Source organism: Arabidopsis thaliana, chromosome 5, assembly GCF_000001735.4.
Source record: "Arabidopsis thaliana chromosome 5, partial sequence".
Classification (NCBI taxonomy): Eukaryota; Viridiplantae; Streptophyta; class Magnoliopsida; order Brassicales; family Brassicaceae; genus Arabidopsis; species Arabidopsis thaliana.
The window spans coordinates 18,457,417-18,475,712 of NC_003076.8; the positions used below are offsets into that span (position 1 = coordinate 18,457,417).

Sequence of the window (18,296 nt, forward strand, 5' to 3'; positions counted from 1 at the left end):
TCCACGGCAACTCTTTAAACAAGGGCTTTTTTCTTGTCAGAATAAAATATTCTTTCCTTGTTGATAATAAAATCAAGAAAACCATACTTTACTCTTATACACACGTTACTTAAAATAGTACAAGGATTTTCTGTTTTTGGCTTGATTTTATGTAACTGACAAAAACCTTAATTATAACTTTAAGTAAAAAATATTTTAAAACAAGAGATATTCGTGAGTCTATATTAGTAGTTAGATTAATATAAAGTTTTAAATTAATACAGTTTCATAAGAAAAGGGTGATACAAATACTAATAGTTAATCAGCCATTATGGTGATACAGAGAAAGATACAGACAGAACATAAATCAAGTAATTATTGAGATGGTCGGGCTGAAGCCCATTTAAGGCCCATTTTATTATCTCAGCCCAAGCTAAGGCGTATCTATCTTCTTTCGCTTTTTGTTTCTCTCCGAAGAAAAACAGACTCAGAATCACGCGCCAAAATCGCAATGTAGAGGACGAACATGGAAGAGAGCATAATGAAAGTGCAAAGGGTAATCAATAATCACGAAATTTCAACTACGTTCTAGTTCCCTGAGGCTGTTTTTGTATTGTAAGTAAGTAGGGTTTAGTAGTGAAGAAGTCAATCAAAATTTGGGGATTTAGGTTTTTATTTATTTATTGAAGAATTGTGTGAATCGATGAATCCTGTTCTATGTTGTGAAAAATCTGATGAATTGTGTGATTACTGAGAAAGATTCGAAGTCCTGAATGAAATTGATAACAAAGGATATGATTTTCATGTTCATAAGCATAGATGATGACTAAAGTTACTACACTATTAGTGCAGATTTATTCAAGGAAGTAAAACATAAGTGCAGGTTTGTGTTGATAAATCAGTTGGCGACTATAAGTTTGGCTCTTGCATCATCTCTGTTGATTTGGAATTGATCTCCGAGTCCAAAATGAGCCATTAATAGCCAAACAAAGTTGATAAGTTCACCGCCTTTGCTAAGTTGAGAAGCATGTTCTTGAGAGTCACAATGAAGTGATGCATAGCAAAGCAACTCAACCCACACTTTGCTCACTACTTCCCACATGTTTTCACCTTCATTCATTAGCTCTTTTGCGAGCACGCTTGCATCGAAAAGCACGGATTTGCTTCTGTCTCCTTTCACAGCCATTGGATCGATTTCTGTGTTGACAGAGAGAATAGCTCGACATGCTTCTTTCATGAGGTTTTTTTTTACATATCTTGATTTGTCGACATGTCTCCTCTGGAAAAAGTCCTTTGCCTCTTCGCATGTGTCTCTGAAACGTATCTTTGCGATTCCGGAAACAGCTGACATCAGAGTTGGCTGCACTATAAGGAGGTACATCATGTAGTCCGAAAGGATTTTGCTGAACTCTCGGTTACTGTGTTCTTCTTTCTCTCGGTTAGTACTGTGTTCTTCTTTCTCTGTGACTTTTTTGTCTATTGGCTTTTGGTATAAGAGTTCTGTGGCGATGTGCCACAGTAGAATGCTCTGATCGTAATCCTTCTCCGTCACGTACTGCAGAAGTTTCGTATGGTCTGTTCCGTCTTCTTTCTTTTTGCTTGATGTTTCAAGTAGAGTCCAGTTTCCTCTAGCTGAAGATATACCCTTTGCACTTTCTTGGTCTTCAGCAAATCGGTGTTTTTGTTGCACCTCTGTGAATATGAACTCCCATAGTTCTCTGGTGAGGCGATCACTGACCGTGAATCTTATCTCTTCAACCAAATCTTTGATACCGAAAAAGTCGAGGAAGTTGTAGATCAAAAGTCCGAGGAGTTGAGGGAAAAAGAGAAACCATCTAAGACCTGTACGGATTACCGAATTGTCTCTTTTGGACAAATTGCTGAGAAAGCGACCAATCCAGTTATGAAACTGGCGAGTTCCTCTGGTGGCATTTTCGATGGCAGTATCTATGGACAAAATGTGAACGGTCTGGTGAAAGAAACTGTGTATCTTACCCTTGGTATAATGGATTCTCTTGGGACGTATTCCCAAACAGAAGCCAATCAAGTTGTAAGCATGAACATACTCAGACCATCTGCGAAACATAAAGTTTCTGTTGAGCACTTGATGTCCATCCTGGGAACATTTGGATCTTTTCCACCTCAGCGTCTTGAAATCGAGGATCCAGTTGAGAACTCTGTCTGTCAAGGTGTCTTTCTCTTCCAGGTCCTCCTTTAGTTTCCTCAGTCTAGCGATGGTCCAGTCAGATACACAGAACATGAGAAGAGCAATGGAATCAAGAGCTATTCCACATATGAGCAATGCGTAAGTAAGGACGACATCGAATCCATCATATTGATCTTTCTTATTCATCTTGAAGAGGCAGAGAGATGCAACAAGGCACCCCAAAGCTATAAACCGGAACACAGCTCCAGTCCAGTTATGCAGAATCTCTGCTTTGGTGAACAGACAATCATAGATGAGTCCGAGCTCGACTTCGATGATACGTAAAGCTTCTTCTGCAGTCAGCTTGTCAAAGAATTTCCTGCTCTCGTCGCGCTCTTGATTGGTGAAGATTAGATCAACAATAAGACCTTTGAAGATGTTAAAGTATTTGTAAGCATACTGAATAACTTGTAGTGCGGTCAATTCATTGTCGGGCCTAACTGGAGTATTGCCTTCCCGTCCTTTCTCTGGATCCTTCACCACTATTACATCAGTTGGCATATTCATCTTCTTCCTAGCTTCATATTCCTCCATGAGTTTCGCGTAATTAGCACCAGGGTCAGGATCGTCGAGCATAGAGTCCTTGAACTTGTCAAGACTCGCTGAGAACAACGCAGCTGTTCTCTCGACATACTTGATCACTCCTCCCACAAACATGATTAATGTTGGAGTCAGAAGCCTATTTGGTATAGACAACAAGATCACATACACAGTGGCTACCGCTTGACAGACAAGACTAAACAAGTGTCTGTCCCAAAGCTCATTATCCTCCAAGGCAAGTGCTGTAATGGTATCTGGACCTCCAAGGTGCAAGAGAAGAAACGGTGACCAAAATGCTAGCAGCTCACGGTTCTTGGATGGTTTGTTTGATTCAGCTTCTTCTTCTTGACTGTCTGAGATTTGCCCAACCGCGTAATCAGCTGCCCAATCAGCAAGAAGATAAGCTGACCATATGAGGACAAGGAAGAGCTTCTTTGCGGTGCGTCTTCGGCTAGGTGCAAAGAAAATAAGGATTGTTTGGAGGAAAAGACTGAGTATTATGACTCCACGTATGTTCCATTTGTCCCAAAGTTTCCTCAGATGTGGTGGAATCATGTCAGTCATCTTGTCTTCTTCTTCGTTGGACCGCAAAACTGCACTTGGTTTACTGTGGATGTTCACAGTAGTGTCAAAGGTTAGTGAACGTTTCTTTCACATAAAGTTTAAGTTTTTGTCTATGGGTTTCTTTGCTTCCATTGTTTTGAGACTTGAAATAGAAACACAAACCATCAAGTGTTATTGTTACACTATAAGTAACTTTATACCTTGCTTATAAACAAATAATATCTTAATCTCTTTTGCTTTTTGTTTTTATTCCTAGTCTTTGTTCTTTTCTTATGACCATAAGTAAACTACTAAAAAAAGACAAAAGCAATCGAATGTAGATTTATCACATGGTATTAAACGTATGTACATTTAAATGTATTACCTCATAGCTTCTCTAAAGTTAAAAGTTAAAATATTCTACTTGAAGCTTGTCTTCACTTTCACTGTTTTTTGTTTCTAACACTAATAGCTTTCTGGATAAGTGACAAGGTCTCTATATTCGTTGTCTGAGTATTGTGTGAAGTTAAAACTTGGAAAGTTGATAGGTAAAAAACACATTGGGAAAAAAGTTGCATACTCATTTCCTACATTATTACACACTCTTCAACATAAACTCTCTACACCACGTCAATCCAAGATGGAAACACTTGCTAATTGGGACATATCTTGCTGGTACTTTCGTATGTCTTTCTTACCTTTGGACTTAAAGGGCTTGATTGGTTCTTCTGATATTAACCGCAAACGCTTGCTAGTATTTAAACCTAATCATAGAGACAATTTCAAACTGCTCCAAAATACTCTAAACCATTTGTAATAGCTGAATTTTAAAAGGTCCTTGCGGTGGCAAGTTAAAAAAGAATTCACATAAACAACAAAAAAATAAAATTATCAAACCCTTTATATATTAACGTTAATTCTCAAAATCCTAATTTGATTTCATGTTGTCAATCCAAACTGGAGAAAGTCAAATATTGTAATAATATTATCAATTTGGAAGATTTAAGAATTCAAACTCACTTTTAGTAGTTTGTCAATTATTTGATGCAATTTTTGGTGATGAGCTAAAATGAAGTAATAAACATTTCACTATTAAATTTCTTTGTCTTTGAATAATTATGTAACATTTTATTTACAAATTTTATTATTAGTTATGTTTTGATGTTTTTTCTATTTTATCACAATAGTAGAAATTTTTGATATATCTAATAACCACCGGCTTTGAAATTTGTCCTAAGTTCTATAAAAACATTTCAGACAGAAAGCAACTGTTTTTTTTTTCTTTGTATTTTTGCTTGCCCATGAAGACAAATTCCAGTTTTTCACTATTGTGTGTGTAGTCAAGTCACTTGAATTTTCCAGCTAATAATTGATTATTTAAGAAACTTAAGGTAAAATACCAAACATTCTGAAAGTTAAGGGGTTTTTTAAAAATATGACAGCTAATAAGAAGAGAGAGTTAGAGAGAAAGAGAATCAACGAGTCTTTCGTCTTCATCATATAAATACTCTCTCACTTTTTCCCGTCTTTCAGAGACTCTCTTTCTCATTTCCACCTGAGGAAAAAAGCTTTTTCGAATCTCGCTTGCTTTTTGTCGCCATGAGTCTCTTTGGGTTAGGAAGGTGAGAATTTTCTTCTTTTCTCTGCGTAATTTTATGTTCGATCTAAGATCATCCCATAGAGAATTTTTGACGATTGTTTGCAATCTCAGATCTGTTTGAAAAATCATCAAACTAGTGATCTTGTTTCTTCTGTGATATTGTAATTGTGTAGGATCATGGATTCGTGTGGCTTTCTTCTGATTTTTCTCGGATTAAATTTGGTTTTCTATGTGATTGCTAATCAGAACTTGTGATCTGTAGTATCAATCTTACTTTATTGGATTCAGGTTCATGGTTGATTTTTTTTTTTGCTGTGAATTGATGATTATGTGAGTGTGTTTTATACATCTCTTGATTAGTTTATGATTTTTATGAATTGGGAATCTGGATCAGTATCCTGATCTTTAGTGTTTTGAAGCTGTTTAAGGTCGTTTAACACAGATTAGAGTTTTATTGATTGGATTTAAAATTATTGGAGCTTTGGATTTGTCCTCAGTACTTGAAATACTTTAGTTGGATCCCAGTTAATATTGTTATGATGGTTCATAACTTCATATTTATGTTCCCCAGATTTGGAACATGTTATACTAGGCACATTCAATGGTGGTCGATCAGATTTGTTTTGTTTCTCTGAACTCATGATTGTAGGCAATAAAAATGGAATCAAAATACGAGTTTTTAGTGATTCATCCCTGTCATACGCAATGATTTCTGGGATACATAGGGTTTACTTATTGATAAAGACTGAAATTTTTATGTTGAACTTATAGCCGTTTTGACCCGATCACGTTTACTAACATCTGCTCCTCCTTTTTTATGCTTTCTTAATAGAAATCAGAAGACTTTCCGACCTAAGAAGAGTGCACCTTCTGGAAGCAAGGTTTGTAAACTATTTGACCGTCTTCTTCCTATGGTTTATGTCTTTGAAACTACGTATGTAGTTTTGAGTTTTGCAGTCGTTTATCAGTTGACATGAAATATAGTTTTTGATTCTTCTCGTTGAACGTTTTGTTTCTTTCGGAAATTAGGGTGCACAGCTTCGAAAGCATATAGATGCCACCCTAGGAAGTGGGAACTTGAGAGAAGCTGTAAGACTTCCTCCGGGAGAGGATGCAAATGAATGGCTTGCTGTAAACAGTGAGTACCACTCTGCTTGCAGTCTCATGGTCACTTTTTTGTGTACTTAGTCTTGGGGATGTAATGCAGGCGTTGAATAATTACTGATTTCTCTTTCTTTTTACGATGTTGAAACTCATATATGTACATACACATAGATTGAGAGGATTTGCTAATTGTTGATATTTTTGCTTTTCCTTTTCAGCTGTGGATTTCTTTAATCAGGTGAATTTGCTATATGGCACCCTTACCGAGTTCTGCACACCTGATAACTGTCCTACAATGACTGCTGGCCCAAAGTATAGCCTCTCTCCTTTTACTATGTGTTATTCGCACAAACAATTAAAATCTTCATGCTTTCATTGACATAATGACATTTCATTTAAGAAACAAAGTTGTTAACAGGCTCATATCATATATTTTCTCTTTGCCATGGTGTTCAAGTGGTTCTTCGTGATTAAGCTTGTTATATTTTTATGCTGTCATTGCAACTGTGAAGATTAGAAAGAATGTAGGCAATGTTTTCTTTAGTTTATCTATGTAGTATTTTCTGATGAAATACTTTATCATGCAAAAGCTAAGTGCTGAAATTGTTTTTTGAAAGATACCATTTCCATTTCGATTCTCTGTTAAAGTATGACTTCAACTAACCAAAAATATGGCTGATTTTCTGTTGCTATGGATTCTTTCTTTGCATGCTTTTTGTTAATATTGTCGAACAAATATTTGCAGGTACGAGTATAGATGGGCAGATGGTGTACAGATCAAGAAGCCCATCGAGGTTTCTGCTCCAAAGTATGTCGAGTACTTGATGGATTGGATCGAGACCCAACTCGATGATGAGACTTTATTTCCTCAAAGGCTTGGTAAATATAATAATGTCTATGAGATCTAACAAGAAGATCAATCAATATCAACAAACAAAATGTTCTATCGACATCCTCATGCTAATTTTTGGTTTCTTGCAGGAGCACCATTTCCTCAGAACTTCAAAGATGTGGTGAAAACGATCTTTAAACGGCTATTCCGAGTTTATGCTCACATATACCACTCTCATTTCCAGAAAATCGTTAGCCTAAAAGAAGAAGCTCATCTCAACACTTGCTTCAAACACTTCATCCTCTTTACTCATGTGAGTTCTCGTTCTAAATTTACTAGTATACTCATTCATAATCTACGAAATAATGAAATGATAGAGTGATTTTGTGGAATCTCACAATTCTGCATCTAATATTAAGAAACTAAAAAAATAGTATTATTTTGCTTAATATTCAGCTTAATAACACACTTTATATTTAGTAGATTGGTTTTGTTTTTTACAATTTGGCCATTTCACTGAGATTTTTGGTATTTGGTTTCTGCAGGAATTTGGACTGATAGACAAGAAAGAACTCGCGCCTCTACAAGAGCTCATAGAATCTATCATTTCACCTTATTGAGCAAAAGACCATTTCTGTTTTTTTTTTTTCAGATTAAAAACCCCAATAAATTAACGGTAAGAAGTTTTATTTTTAATTATAAATCTCTCTTGTTTGTTTTCAAGTTTTTTTCTTTCTTAAACCTCTGTAAAATTTAAACATTTACTATGTAAAAAAGAAATCGATCTTGACTAGTTCTTTATTCATGTGTGTTCATGTGAAAAGCAAAATGAACTTTACATTTTAATTCATGTTAGTGATGGATTATATTTACCGTTAAGCATCTCGAATCTATAACATTCACCAACAACTATCATTAATTCAAGAATTTTTGCCTGCAATGGGAACGTGAAATGTAACAGAGCTGTTATAACTTTACTCAATTAACTAATCAATTAAAATCCTTAATTAATCTTTAATTAGTTTACTTTTCAGGAGTCGGGACACATTCACTGCGTCTCTCTCTACTTGTTTTTATTTAACTTTCGATTTTTTTTTCTCTCTGTCAAAAGATGAATTTCGTTGTCGTTAGCAAAAAAATAATTTTTATGGAATTTCAAAACTTTTGAGACTCATAAATCTCTCCGGTTTGAAGCGAAGGAATCTGAGAATCTAACACCCAGATTACGGTGCCGGTGATCAAATCAAGGCATTGATCTCCCCGGAAATACATTGATTCCGATTTGGATCTAAGATTCCTATTTTTGTTGGGGACATTGTGAGAGTAAGTGGCAATAGAAAATGTCTAAAGTTGTGTATGAAGGATGGATGGTAAGGTATGGAAGAAGAAAGATCGGACGATCGTATATTCATATGAGGTATTTCGTGTTGGAGCCTCGTCTTTTGGCTTATTACAAGAAGAAGCCTCAAGATAATCAGGTAATAAAAATCCCATGAATCTAGTCTATGCTTCTGTGTTGAGACTTGAGATCAGTCTAAATGGGTGTTGTTTTGTCTTAAACTGGTGTTTTAGGATTTAATATGGTTGTGAACTAGAGAAATAGAAAGAAAAAAAGTATGAGCTTGATAATGGATGATAAGGTTACTTGCTTAATAGATGCTTCTTTACATGTTCAATGTAGCTTCCTATCAAGACGATGGTTATTGATGGAAACTGTAGAGTTGAGGATCGTGGCTTGAAGACACATCATGGACATGTGAGTCTTATTATCTCCTTGACTGTAATGTGAAACCTTTTTTTTTTTTTGGTTTAATTGTAATTTCAGTTATGCATTTGCAATGTACTTATCTTCTTGACTTTTTTTTTGCAGATGGTTTATGTGTTGTCTATTTATAACAAGAAAGAAAAGCACCACAGAATCACGGTATCTTGTGTTTTCTTTCTGAGAATAGATAGTAGTAGTTTTATCTTGTTACTATACATTTTAATGCTTCTTGTTAGTTTATTTGGAGTATGTTATTGCTAGATGGCAGCTTTCAACATCCAGGAAGCTTTAATGTGGAAGGAGAAAATTGAGTGTGTCATAGATCAGGTCTGTTTATTCTGTCTCGAATTCCCTGAATCAAAAAATTATTACTGTAGGGTATATGGTAACTGTCAATTTTTAAGGTTCTGGTATATTTTGCAAAAGAGAAGCTCTCTGTATCTGCCTGTGTTATTTATCAGTAGCCTTTTGAAAGCTGCAGATTGGTGCTTACCTGATTACCGTTCTTTGTTTTTTTCCTGCTGCAGCATCAAGACTCCCTAGTTCCAAGTGGTCAGCAATATGTTTCTTTTGAATATAAACCTGGAATGGACGCTGGAAGGACCGCTTCATCTTCAGATCATGAAAGCCCGTAAGTGCAATAATTGACATCATTTCTGCAGCCATCTTGATTTTATCTTACAACAACTCACTTGTTAGGTTTTCTTGATCATATGATTTCCCTGCCTTAATAATAAATTCTGGTTATAGAGTACTATCTCTACAGAGAGTAAGTCTGACCTGTGTAGATCCATAATATGCAGAAGAAGGTTGACGTTTGTGGCTATCATATTCATTTAAATAAAATTGAAAAAAAAACTGGATATGATAAGAGGAAATCAACTTGGTATGAGAAAATATCAGTAGATACTAGTAAAGTTAATCATCAATCCTAATAGTTTCTGAGAACGTTACCGATTCCAGAAGATGGTAATAATGCTGCATGCAGAAAAAGTGACCAGTATCATTTTGGTATATCATTACTGTTGATGGCTGGCACAGTTTTCATTTGGTGGGTTTTAATACCTATATTTATGCGAAAAAGTTACATTTTTCTCCAGGTTCAGTGCGCTGGAGGATGAAAATGACTCTCAGCGTGATTTATTAAGGAGGACAACTATTGGAAATGGTTTTTCCTAATTCATTTCGTCACAAACGTTTTTGGTCAGCTTCCTTAATGCAATCTGACCACCTCAAACAAACATGCAGGCCCTCCAGAATCTATACTTGACTGGACTAAAGAGTTTGATGCTGAGTTGTCAAACCAGAGTTCCAGCAACCAAGCGTTTTCGAGAAAACACTGGCGTCTCCTTCAGTGCCAAAATGGTTAGTGGATATGCCTGGTGTCTGCAAGCATTATAGTTCTATTTCTTATTACCCTGGTAAATTACAATAAGTCATGATGTGTGCCTGTAATCGACGTCAACATAAAATTTCACTACAATACAATCTGGAGGATCATCTTAAATTTGGGAGTAATCTTCTCACTTTTAAAAACATTTTGCAGGTCTACGGATTTTTGAAGAGCTACTTGAAGTTGATTATCTTGTATGGAAGTGATTTTCTTTTTCATTTTTTATGGCATAATTTCCTCCTGATTACATAGTAATTTCATTTAGTCAAGCACCATCATTTACGGTGCTAAGCATGCAGCCAAGAAGCTGCAGCAGGGCTATGAAGGCTGTTGGTGTTGTAGAGGCCACATGTGAAGAGATATTCGAGCTTGTGATGAGCATGGATGGCACTCGATATGAGTAGGTGTTTCTCCATCTTCTGTATTCTCATTTATATCATCCTTTTTGGTTTTTCTTTCCCCTCATTTTCTTATAGTTATATGCTTTGTTATTTGGCAAAATTTATTGGATATACGATTGTGGTTTTTATCTTTTCTGTTTCCACATCCTACAGTAATTTTCTATCAATACTATGTTAGCAAAAGTGTGTTTGTTTTTCTGTGTGTTCTGGTCTCTATCTGAGGCTCTTTTTCTCCCTCTTTTCTTATGGTTTGGCAGGTGGGACTGCAGTTTTCATAATGGAAGATTAGTGGAAGAGGTCGATGGTCACACAGCAATACTCTATCACAGACTTCTGCTCGACTGGTTTCCAATGTAAAATTTCACCTGAAATATTATCATTTAGTAATAATCACACATTCGCGTTCAATTGCTAACTAAAGTATAGATTTGATTCAAAATCAACTGAAATTCTGTCACATCCATATTGAAGTAGACCAGTTATCCTGGGGAGATCAAGGCTTATGCAGATGTGTTTTTACTTATTTTGCTTACCATAATCCGATGCTACTGAAAACCCGTAGATAGGAGTTAGAGGGCCATTATACTAGTTACCATTTGTGATCCACCCGTTTTCAGTCAGAATATGACTTGGTTGTTTCCAAGAACTCTGTTTAGTCATACTCACGTTATCCAACTGGCTGTAGGGTTGTATGGCCTCGTGACCTCTGCTATGTACGTTATTGGCGACGTAATGACGATGGAAGTTATGGTATGTTCCCTTCTCTTTATAATCATGCTAGAACTGGACAGCCTCTATTAGATATTTAGTTGTAATTCTTTATCTTGCTCTTTCTGTGAAGTGGTATTGTTTCGTTCTAGGGAGCATGAAAATTGTGGTCCACAACCTGGATTTGTGCGGGCTCATCTTGAGAGTAAGTTTAATGCCAAGTCTTTTACCACCAAATCTTCTTATATATTATGAATTACAAACTAAGTTAGATTATGCTCTCTTGTTTAGGTGGAGGATTTAACATCGCCCCACTAAAGCCCCGGAATGGAAGGCCTAGGACACAAGTGCAACATCTAATACAAATCGATCTGAAAGGGTGGGGTTCAGGTTATCTTCCAGCATTTCAACAACATTGTCTTCTTCAAATGCTGAACAGTGTTTCTGGTAAGTTCTTTTGTGCTCATTTTCACTGAGATCCCGGTGGAAAATGACTTCTGCTCTTCTTGAAACCACACTTGTGCATCTGCCATTCTAATTCATGGACTCATGTTCATCGCAGGTTTGCGTGAGTGGTTCTCACAGACAGATGATAGAGGTCAACCGATCAGGATCCCTGTTATGGTTAATATGGCATCTTCTTCCTTAGCGTTGGGTAAAGGTGGAAAGCATCACCATAAGTCTTCCCTTTCTATTGATCAAACAAATGGTGCCAGCAGAAACTCTGTGCTAATGGATGAAGACTCGGATGACGATGACGAGTTTCAGATACCTGATTCAGAACCAGAGGTTGGCCTATCAAGCTTTCTCTTTGAACTTAAGATTTGATCAAGTTGAGTCTTTCTTCACATTTGCTATATTTCAGCCTGAAACGAGTAAGCAGGATCAGGAGACTGATGCCAAGAAAACAGGTGAACTGATAGTTGTGTTTTATCGTTAATGCTTACTGAGTTGGTGAAAAAGTATCTAATCTTTATGAATTTCTTGTGCCATATGAAACCTCAAAAGAGGAACCTGCTCTCAACATTGATCTGTCATGTTTCTCGGGTAATCTGCGACACGATGATAACGAAAATGCCCGTAACTGCTGGAGGATTTCTGATGGGAACAACTTTAAAGTCCGTGGCAAGAGTTTCTGTGACGATAAAAGGAAGGTTAGTAATATCTAACCTAATTAATTTAGAACGCACTAGAAAGATGCACATTCTTATCGTATTACATCTGTGATACTCATTTAACCTTTTACTGAAGATTCCTGCTGGGAAGCATCTAATGGATCTTGTCGCCGTCGATTGGTTCAAAGACACTAAAAGAATGGATCATGTGGTTAGACGCAAGGGCTGTGCTGCACAAGTAAGAGATGTTATTACCCTGCTCCGTTGCTATTATCTATCTTTGAGGTCTCTTCTTTGTCACATGGAAATTCCAATTAAATTGCTATTAATCGTTTCAGGTTGCTGCAGAGAAAGGTCTTTTCTCAACGGTAGTAAATGTTCAAGTAAGGTTTGCCTGTGAATTACAACATAATGACAAACTATAATTTTCGATGTATAATCCGGTATTTTTGGTAGGTTCCTGGATCAACACACTATAGTATGGTATTTTATTTCGTGACTAAAGAACTTGTACCTGGATCACTCTTCCAACGTTTTGTTGATGGTGATGACGAATTTCGTAATAGCAGGCTCAAGCTTATACCTTTAGTCCCAAAGGTATTTATCTCTCTCTCTCTCGCTTCCCCTCTCTCTTTCTCTGTGTAGAATCTTAAAGCAAATTGATTCATATGCAGGGTTCATGGATAGTAAGGCAAAGCGTGGGAAGCACTCCGTGTCTCCTCGGGAAAGCAGTAGATTGCAACTATATCCGTGGTCCAACATACTTAGAAGTGAGTCCACATTTTGTAACCTTTTTAAAAGCTTGTAGATCAAATAAAGTAACTTAAAAAGAAACATTTGCATTCCCATGCAGATAGATGTAGATATCGGCTCATCCACAGTCGCAAATGGAGTTCTTGGTCTTGTCATCGGCGTAATCACATCTTTGGTTGTCGAAATGGCTTTCCTTGTACAGGTAAAAATCAATCTAACAAAACTAAGACTTTGATCTTTAAGATTGTTTCTCCTTTTGAAATCTTCTGGATGATCCCGAGATTACGTTTTGTAGGCGAATACACCAGAAGAATTGCCCGAGCGGCTTATCGGGGCGGTGAGGGTTTCTCATGTAGAGCTATCATCGGCTATAGTTCCCAATTTGGATTCAGATTAGTCCATAAGCTCTCTCCTAACTCAAAAAAGCTTTACATCAACTCCATGTTTGGTCTCTCTATTCTTTCTTTCGTTTTTAGAATTATTATCATTACCTTATAGGGTCATCTAAAACAATTTTTGTAAAATACAACACATATGCTATTACCAAATCATTTTTCTATTATTTTTACTGAATTTTGCTCAGATTGCCTCATAAGATTAATAACTTAAATGACTCTTATAATTGATGGCTGACTAGAATGACTCACATTTTAAATCTAAAGACATTTTAACCCTAATCAGTTTTATAACCAGAATTATACTAAAAATGTGACTTTGATTAAAAATAAATAAAATCATTAATAAAAGAATGGATTAAATAAAGAAATAAAGAATAAAAAATTTTACTGAAACCTAAAGCGTAACTGTTTTCCCCGACTCTCGAAATCGAAACCCAAAAATTGCATGTCTCTTCTTCTTCTTTGATTTCAAATCGAAACCCTAACAAATCTCCGGTGGTGGCTCTTCGTAACGCCGACTTCTCTTCTCCGGTAGTGGCTCCTTTCTCCGGTGGTCGCTGCTCGACTAGGAGATATCTCTTCTCCGGTGGTGGCGTTGCTGCTTCTTCTCTCTCAAACGACGGATACTTCTTCTCCGGTGGTGACTGCGCTGTGGGTTTCGGATGCACAAACGGCAGTGAGGAGTTCGCCTCTTCTCCGGTTTCACCTGCGGCTGTGAACAGCGGTGGGCGTTCGTGTCCGCTGGTTTAGGGTTCTTCCCATTCACCGCCGAAAACTGTTGGGTTCTTTTTGTATGTGGATTCGATATAGGTAAATTCGGAGTCAATCAGATGTGAATTCAGCTTTAGATTCATCCTCTTTTCAGATTAAAGATTGTGAAATCGACTCTCGACAAATGAAAATTGGTTTTGGGTTGTTGTAGATCTACATGTTCTTCTTCTCCGGCCACACAAACGGCGGCGAATTGTGTTTCTCTCAATCAGGTCTGACGGTTTCTCTCCTCTGGTGGTGGCAGTTTCTCTTCTCTACATTCGTTATAGGTAAACACATTTAGAATCCTGTTTTTGATAAATTCCCTTTTCGATTGAAGTTTACGAATAGGACTTTCGAGTAATGAATTTTTCCTCTGTTGCAGATCTTTTTTCTAATCGCCGGCGTCACTGGTCCTAAGTCGGTTTAGGGTTTCGACAATTTTAACTCAATACTTTTAGAAAAATCCTCTCATTTGCATTTCAGTTGCAATGGAAATCAAAGTGTGATTTATTTGTATTGTTGCAGATTGTTTTTCTCATTTGCATCGGTGGATTCAGAGTTAATTACACAAGTCTGTAGTAAGTGTTTGAGCCTATATCGTCTGTATTTTGTTTTAAGAAAAACTCCCGCCTTCGTATGATTTTTCTTTTGAATTTCTGAGTTGTTATGACAGATTTATTCAATTTTTAATAGATTGGTGACAGATTTGTTATGATTTTAGTTTGCCAATCTCACAAGGCATGTAAGATCATAAGTTATTTGCTTATGCAACCTTGTTTTTTCTGTGATTAGGAATGGCGTCTTCTAGTCATACCCGCAGTTATCCGCTTCGCTTGTATGAAGAAGGAAAATCACCGTTGCAAAAAAGGAGTATGGCCCACAGCTGCTATGTTTCTCAAATTGGGAAGATCAAAGACGGATTAGGTGCAGATGTGTGGGATGAGTTGAAGAAAACTACACTTGGTCTTTTTATAAAGTTTACTGAAAGTGGCTTTATATGGGCTGCCCAGACAGTTCATTTCTTCCTCACCAATCAGTTGCGAGTCGACAACATACATGAGATGTGGTGTTTGATTGATCGCAGGCCAATAAGATTTTCTCTCTACGAGTTTGAGAACATAACGGGCCTCAATTGCGATATGTTTGACGAGTCTGACACTGGTGAAACTGATTACAAAGATTTCTGGAATGAAATGGGGGTATCAATGTCTGTTGGCCCATTGTTTACAGAGTTGGAACGTGTCTTTGAGATTAGCAAGACATGGAGTTTGGAGAAGAGGATGATGGTTGGTAGATTATGTTTACTATCTGTGGGAGTACATGGGATTCATCACGGTTCTAGAGTCCCGTTGTCGAGTGCTAAAAGAGTGCTTGATCCTGTTGCTTTTGAGAAGTATCCTTGGGGTCGAGTGGCTTTTGACTCTCTATCAAGGTCTGTGAAGATTGTCAAGTATGACGGAGATTCTTATGTGATTCACGGTTGTGTTCAGACCTTGCTGGTGTGGATATATGAGAGTGTGCCTGGAATTGGAGAAGCTTGTGGGTTTAGAAAAACAAATCTGACGGGTGTTCCGCTACTTGATTGGAGATCTTCTAGAAAACGTTTTAACTTCACCGCTTTCATTGAAAAGGAGAAAGCTGCCCACGGACAGGTATGTAAGGTTTTATAGATCAATTCTGCTACTTGTCTTTAAAAAAAACTGAAACTGATTAATCTTGTCATTATATGTATGTAGGTGCGTGTGAGGCATATGATCCCTGTATCTGAAGAAAACATGTATCCTCAATGGAGTGACTCAGCTGAGAATCATGATACGGCGCTTGACAACTTGCTTAAAGACATCATCCACAACCGTTTAAAATCTCATGCGTGGACACATGTGGCAGCACGGCGTAAGAGGAAACAAAATCAGGAATCATCAAACGAGGATGGTGAGAGTAAAGTGATTGAATCAACGCCTGCAGATGATGTATCTCATAAGAAGCAAAGAACAGGGAAAGCTCATATAAAGGTCCTGCTTTTACCATTTCTGAGTTTTCCATATACATAGGTCTATATGTTGACAGTGAATTACCTAACATTGTTATATGCTTCATTATAGGTTGATGAAGAGGAGAAGACAAGCTTGCTGGATATTTGGAATATGTTGGAGAAAATGAATGTCACAATTAGTGACATGGACAAGAATGCAAGCAGCAGATTGGTTGGGTTGGAGAAGAAAGTTGCTTGCTTAGAAGCGAGTGTAAAAACAAGGTTTGAAGCTGTGGAGACTGATATGAGAGTTCTTAAAGAGTCTCAGCCCCCTGTAGTATCCAATGAAGCTGCCACATCAAACAACAATGATGAATATGAGGCAAATAGTAACCAATGTGTAAGTAGCTGTCAGTTTTTAATTTTACTGTTGGCTGTTTTGGATTTGAATTCAACGTTTATTATAATGAATGTGTACTGTGTTTTTTTCCAGTCTTGGATTGTAGAGGAGAAGCCAGGTTCTGTTGATGGGTTGCCTATTCAAAGAGTGGTTAAGAAGACTGTTAATTTGGTGAAGAACAAGGAAGCTGCTACAAAGGTCCTTACTAAGAAAAAAGTTGCAAAATATGATAAGAAGAAGACAATTGTCAATGTAGAGAAGGTAGAAAAACCAAAACCTGAAATGAAGAAGACAGTTGTGAAGGTAGAGAAGGTAGATAGTCCAAAACCCTTGCAGAAGAAGTCTGTTGCAGCTCCAACAACAAAGACGTTTGATGATGATGTTGTGGATGTCACTGACAAGGTTAATGCAGACAATCTGAAAATGGCTTCAAGTTCAGAAGAAACATTCTCCAATCCTACAGATTAGATGGCTAATAAGGCAACGGCTGATGCATTGAGAGCACTTCAAGAAGGACTAGATAATTTGGACGGTATCACTAGTAAGAGGAGACGAGTGCCACAACTAGCGGGTTCTCAGAAATATCCGTATGTAGGAAATTCAACAGTGAAGCGCATAATCACTGATGTACCATCGTCTTCATCGGTACCTGAACATCTTCAACCTGTTTCTGATGACCAATTTGATAGGCTGAAGGATTGGCTCGAACCTGATTTGTAAGTCTCTATTTTTTCTTCAAATATGAATGCTATCATTACTCATTCCTTTTTTTTTCTGCAGTGAAAAAGAAGGCCTGAACACCAACAACTTTAATGCACGGTTCTATTGGCAGATAATGACTCCAAGAAACGACTGGCCAACAGAAAGATATGGATGGCTGAAAGACTATGTAAGTATAGCAAATTTTAAATGTTTTTGCTTTCAATTGATTAAATCATTTACTGTTGGTTGGCTGAAACTATATGTAACTCTAATAATTGTTGTTCTGATTATAATGCAGCACATGGGAGCTGCAATGTCATTGTTTCGCCGAAGATTCAATCGTGATCCGTCAAAATATCCCAACCAGAGAATAGCTTTTTTGGACCAAGATTTGATCTCTACAATGCTCAAAGACTACAAACAGTTTCAACCAGATTATAGGTGCTTCAAATTCAGGGAGTATTATGAGGATCAAGTCAATGGTACAGCTCACTGTGAAGCGGCGACAAACAAGAAATGGTTTGTTGATGTGGATCACCTATATGCATACCTCTTTGTCAACGGGAATCATTGGGTCGCTCTGGATATTGACTTGACAAATAAACGGGTCAATGTTTATGATAGCATCCCGAGCTTGACTACGGATACAGAAATGGCGATACAGTGCATGTTTGTGATGACAATGATTCCTGCCATGTTGAGTTCATTTATACCGTCAAAGCAACGTAGGAGGAGCTACTCAAAGTTGGAGTGGAAGAGGATTACGAAGATCCCGGAGAATCTTGACCCAGGTGATTGTGCTATCTACTCAATAAAATACATCGAATGCTTGGCGCTTGGCAAGTCCTTTGATGGCTTGTGTGATGAGAACATGCAGTCCCTACGGACTAAACTTGCTGTGGAGATGTTTGAGGAAATAGGCGAGAATGCTCGAACACTACACTCTAAGGTTCGTCGCAAGGCCTTCAAATTCCCAAGCCTCATGGATGAGTAGAAGCTTCTATTAAGAACCATGTTCCATTTTAAGCTTCGTATTTTGTTATGTTTACAAATGTCATCGACTCGTATTTATACTCAATAAAATACATCGAATCAAACGTATTAAAATACTTGCTGACGAGCTGGATGAACC

At 37.2% G+C, this 18,296-nt stretch overlaps 4 protein-coding genes across 6 annotated transcripts; 3 read left to right on the plus strand and 1 right to left on the minus strand.

The window, feature by feature from the left end:
- Positions 1 to 453: 453 nt before the first annotated feature.
- On the minus strand, positions 454 to 3,498 carry AT5G45540 (transmembrane protein, putative (DUF594)). The gene has a single exon (NM_123922.3). It carries the CDS (start codon positions 3,287 to 3,289, stop codon positions 878 to 880), a length of 2,412 nt encoding a protein of 803 aa, NP_199367.1. The 5' UTR covers positions 3,290 to 3,498; the 3' UTR covers positions 454 to 877.
- Positions 3,499 to 4,690: 1,192 nt separating this feature from the next.
- MOB1-like (Mob1/phocein family protein) lies at positions 4,691 to 7,681 on the plus strand. The gene is made up of 7 exons (NM_123923.6): positions 4,691 to 4,890; positions 5,701 to 5,749; positions 5,898 to 6,006; positions 6,191 to 6,284; positions 6,718 to 6,851; positions 6,954 to 7,117; positions 7,350 to 7,681. Exons 1-7 carry the CDS (start codon positions 4,868 to 4,870, stop codon positions 7,422 to 7,424), a joined length of 648 nt encoding a protein of 215 aa, NP_199368.1. The 5' UTR covers positions 4,691 to 4,867; the 3' UTR covers positions 7,425 to 7,681.
- A 185-nt stretch (positions 7,682 to 7,866) lies between these two features.
- AT5G45560 (Pleckstrin homology (PH) domain-containing protein / lipid-binding START domain-containing protein) lies at positions 7,867 to 13,528 on the plus strand. Of its 2 annotated transcripts, NM_123924.3 has the most exons (22): positions 7,867 to 8,282; positions 8,486 to 8,560; positions 8,675 to 8,728; positions 8,831 to 8,896; positions 9,097 to 9,200; positions 9,670 to 9,737; positions 9,818 to 9,934; positions 10,116 to 10,156; positions 10,262 to 10,362; positions 10,621 to 10,716; positions 11,049 to 11,113; positions 11,205 to 11,276; positions 11,363 to 11,518; positions 11,634 to 11,860; positions 11,937 to 11,982; positions 12,080 to 12,225; positions 12,323 to 12,424; positions 12,525 to 12,569; positions 12,643 to 12,783; positions 12,861 to 12,956; positions 13,040 to 13,141; positions 13,235 to 13,528. In NM_123924.3, the coding sequence occupies exons 1-22, from the start codon at positions 8,145 to 8,147 to the stop codon at positions 13,334 to 13,336; spliced, it is 2,160 nt and encodes a 719-aa protein (NP_199369.2). In that variant the 5' UTR covers positions 7,867 to 8,144; the 3' UTR covers positions 13,337 to 13,528. The 2 variants fall into 2 exon arrangements, with proteins under 2 accessions (NP_199369.2, NP_001332734.1); NM_001344631.1 differs by having other exon boundaries at positions 8,675 to 8,896.
- Positions 13,529 to 14,081: 553 nt separating this feature from the next.
- AT5G45570 (Ulp1 protease family protein) lies at positions 14,082 to 18,158 on the plus strand (the record flags this gene model as incomplete). Of its 2 annotated transcripts, NM_001344632.1 has the most annotated exons (11): positions 14,082 to 14,147; positions 14,260 to 14,377; positions 14,473 to 14,518; positions 14,616 to 14,668; positions 14,883 to 15,742; positions 15,827 to 16,102; positions 16,193 to 16,462; positions 16,556 to 16,864; positions 16,931 to 17,178; positions 17,243 to 17,351; positions 17,463 to 18,158. In NM_001344632.1, the coding sequence occupies 7 exons, from the start codon at positions 14,885 to 14,887 to the stop codon at positions 18,156 to 18,158; spliced, it is 2,766 nt and encodes a 921-aa protein (NP_001331280.1). The 2 variants fall into 2 exon arrangements, with proteins under 2 accessions (NP_001331280.1, NP_199370.1); NM_123925.1 differs by lacking the exons at positions 14,082 to 14,147; positions 14,260 to 14,377; positions 14,473 to 14,518; positions 14,616 to 14,668 and having other exon boundaries at positions 14,885 to 15,742.
- Positions 18,159 to 18,296: the final 138 nt, after the last annotated feature.

What these genes read in the sequence shown, in the direction of transcription:
- AT5G45540 (NM_123922.3), bottom strand. Translation starts at nt 3,289, where the DNA reads ATGACTGACATGATTCCACCACATCTGAGGAAACTTTGGGACAAATGG.
- MOB1-like (NM_123923.6), top strand. Translation starts at nt 4,868, where the DNA reads ATGAGTCTCTTTGGGTTAGGAAG. An exon ending in AGTCTCTTTGGGTTAGGAAG is followed by an intron (nt 4,891 to 5,700) that starts GTGAGAATTTTC and finishes CTTTCTTAATAG; the next exon opens with AAATCAGAAGACTTTCCGAC. An exon ending in GTGCACCTTCTGGAAGCAAG is followed by an intron (nt 5,750 to 5,897) that starts GTTTGTAAACTA and finishes TTCGGAAATTAG; the next exon opens with GGTGCACAGCTTCGAAAGCA.
- AT5G45560 (NM_123924.3), top strand. Translation starts at nt 8,145, where the DNA reads ATGTCTAAAGTTGTGTATGAAGGATGGATGGTAAGGTATGGAAGAAGA. An exon ending in GCAAGGGCTGTGCTGCACAA is followed by an intron (nt 12,425 to 12,524) that starts GTAAGAGATGTT and finishes TAATCGTTTCAG; the next exon opens with GTTGCTGCAGAGAAAGGTCT. An exon ending in AAATGGCTTTCCTTGTACAG is followed by an intron (nt 13,142 to 13,234) that starts GTAAAAATCAAT and finishes TACGTTTTGTAG; the next exon opens with GCGAATACACCAGAAGAATT.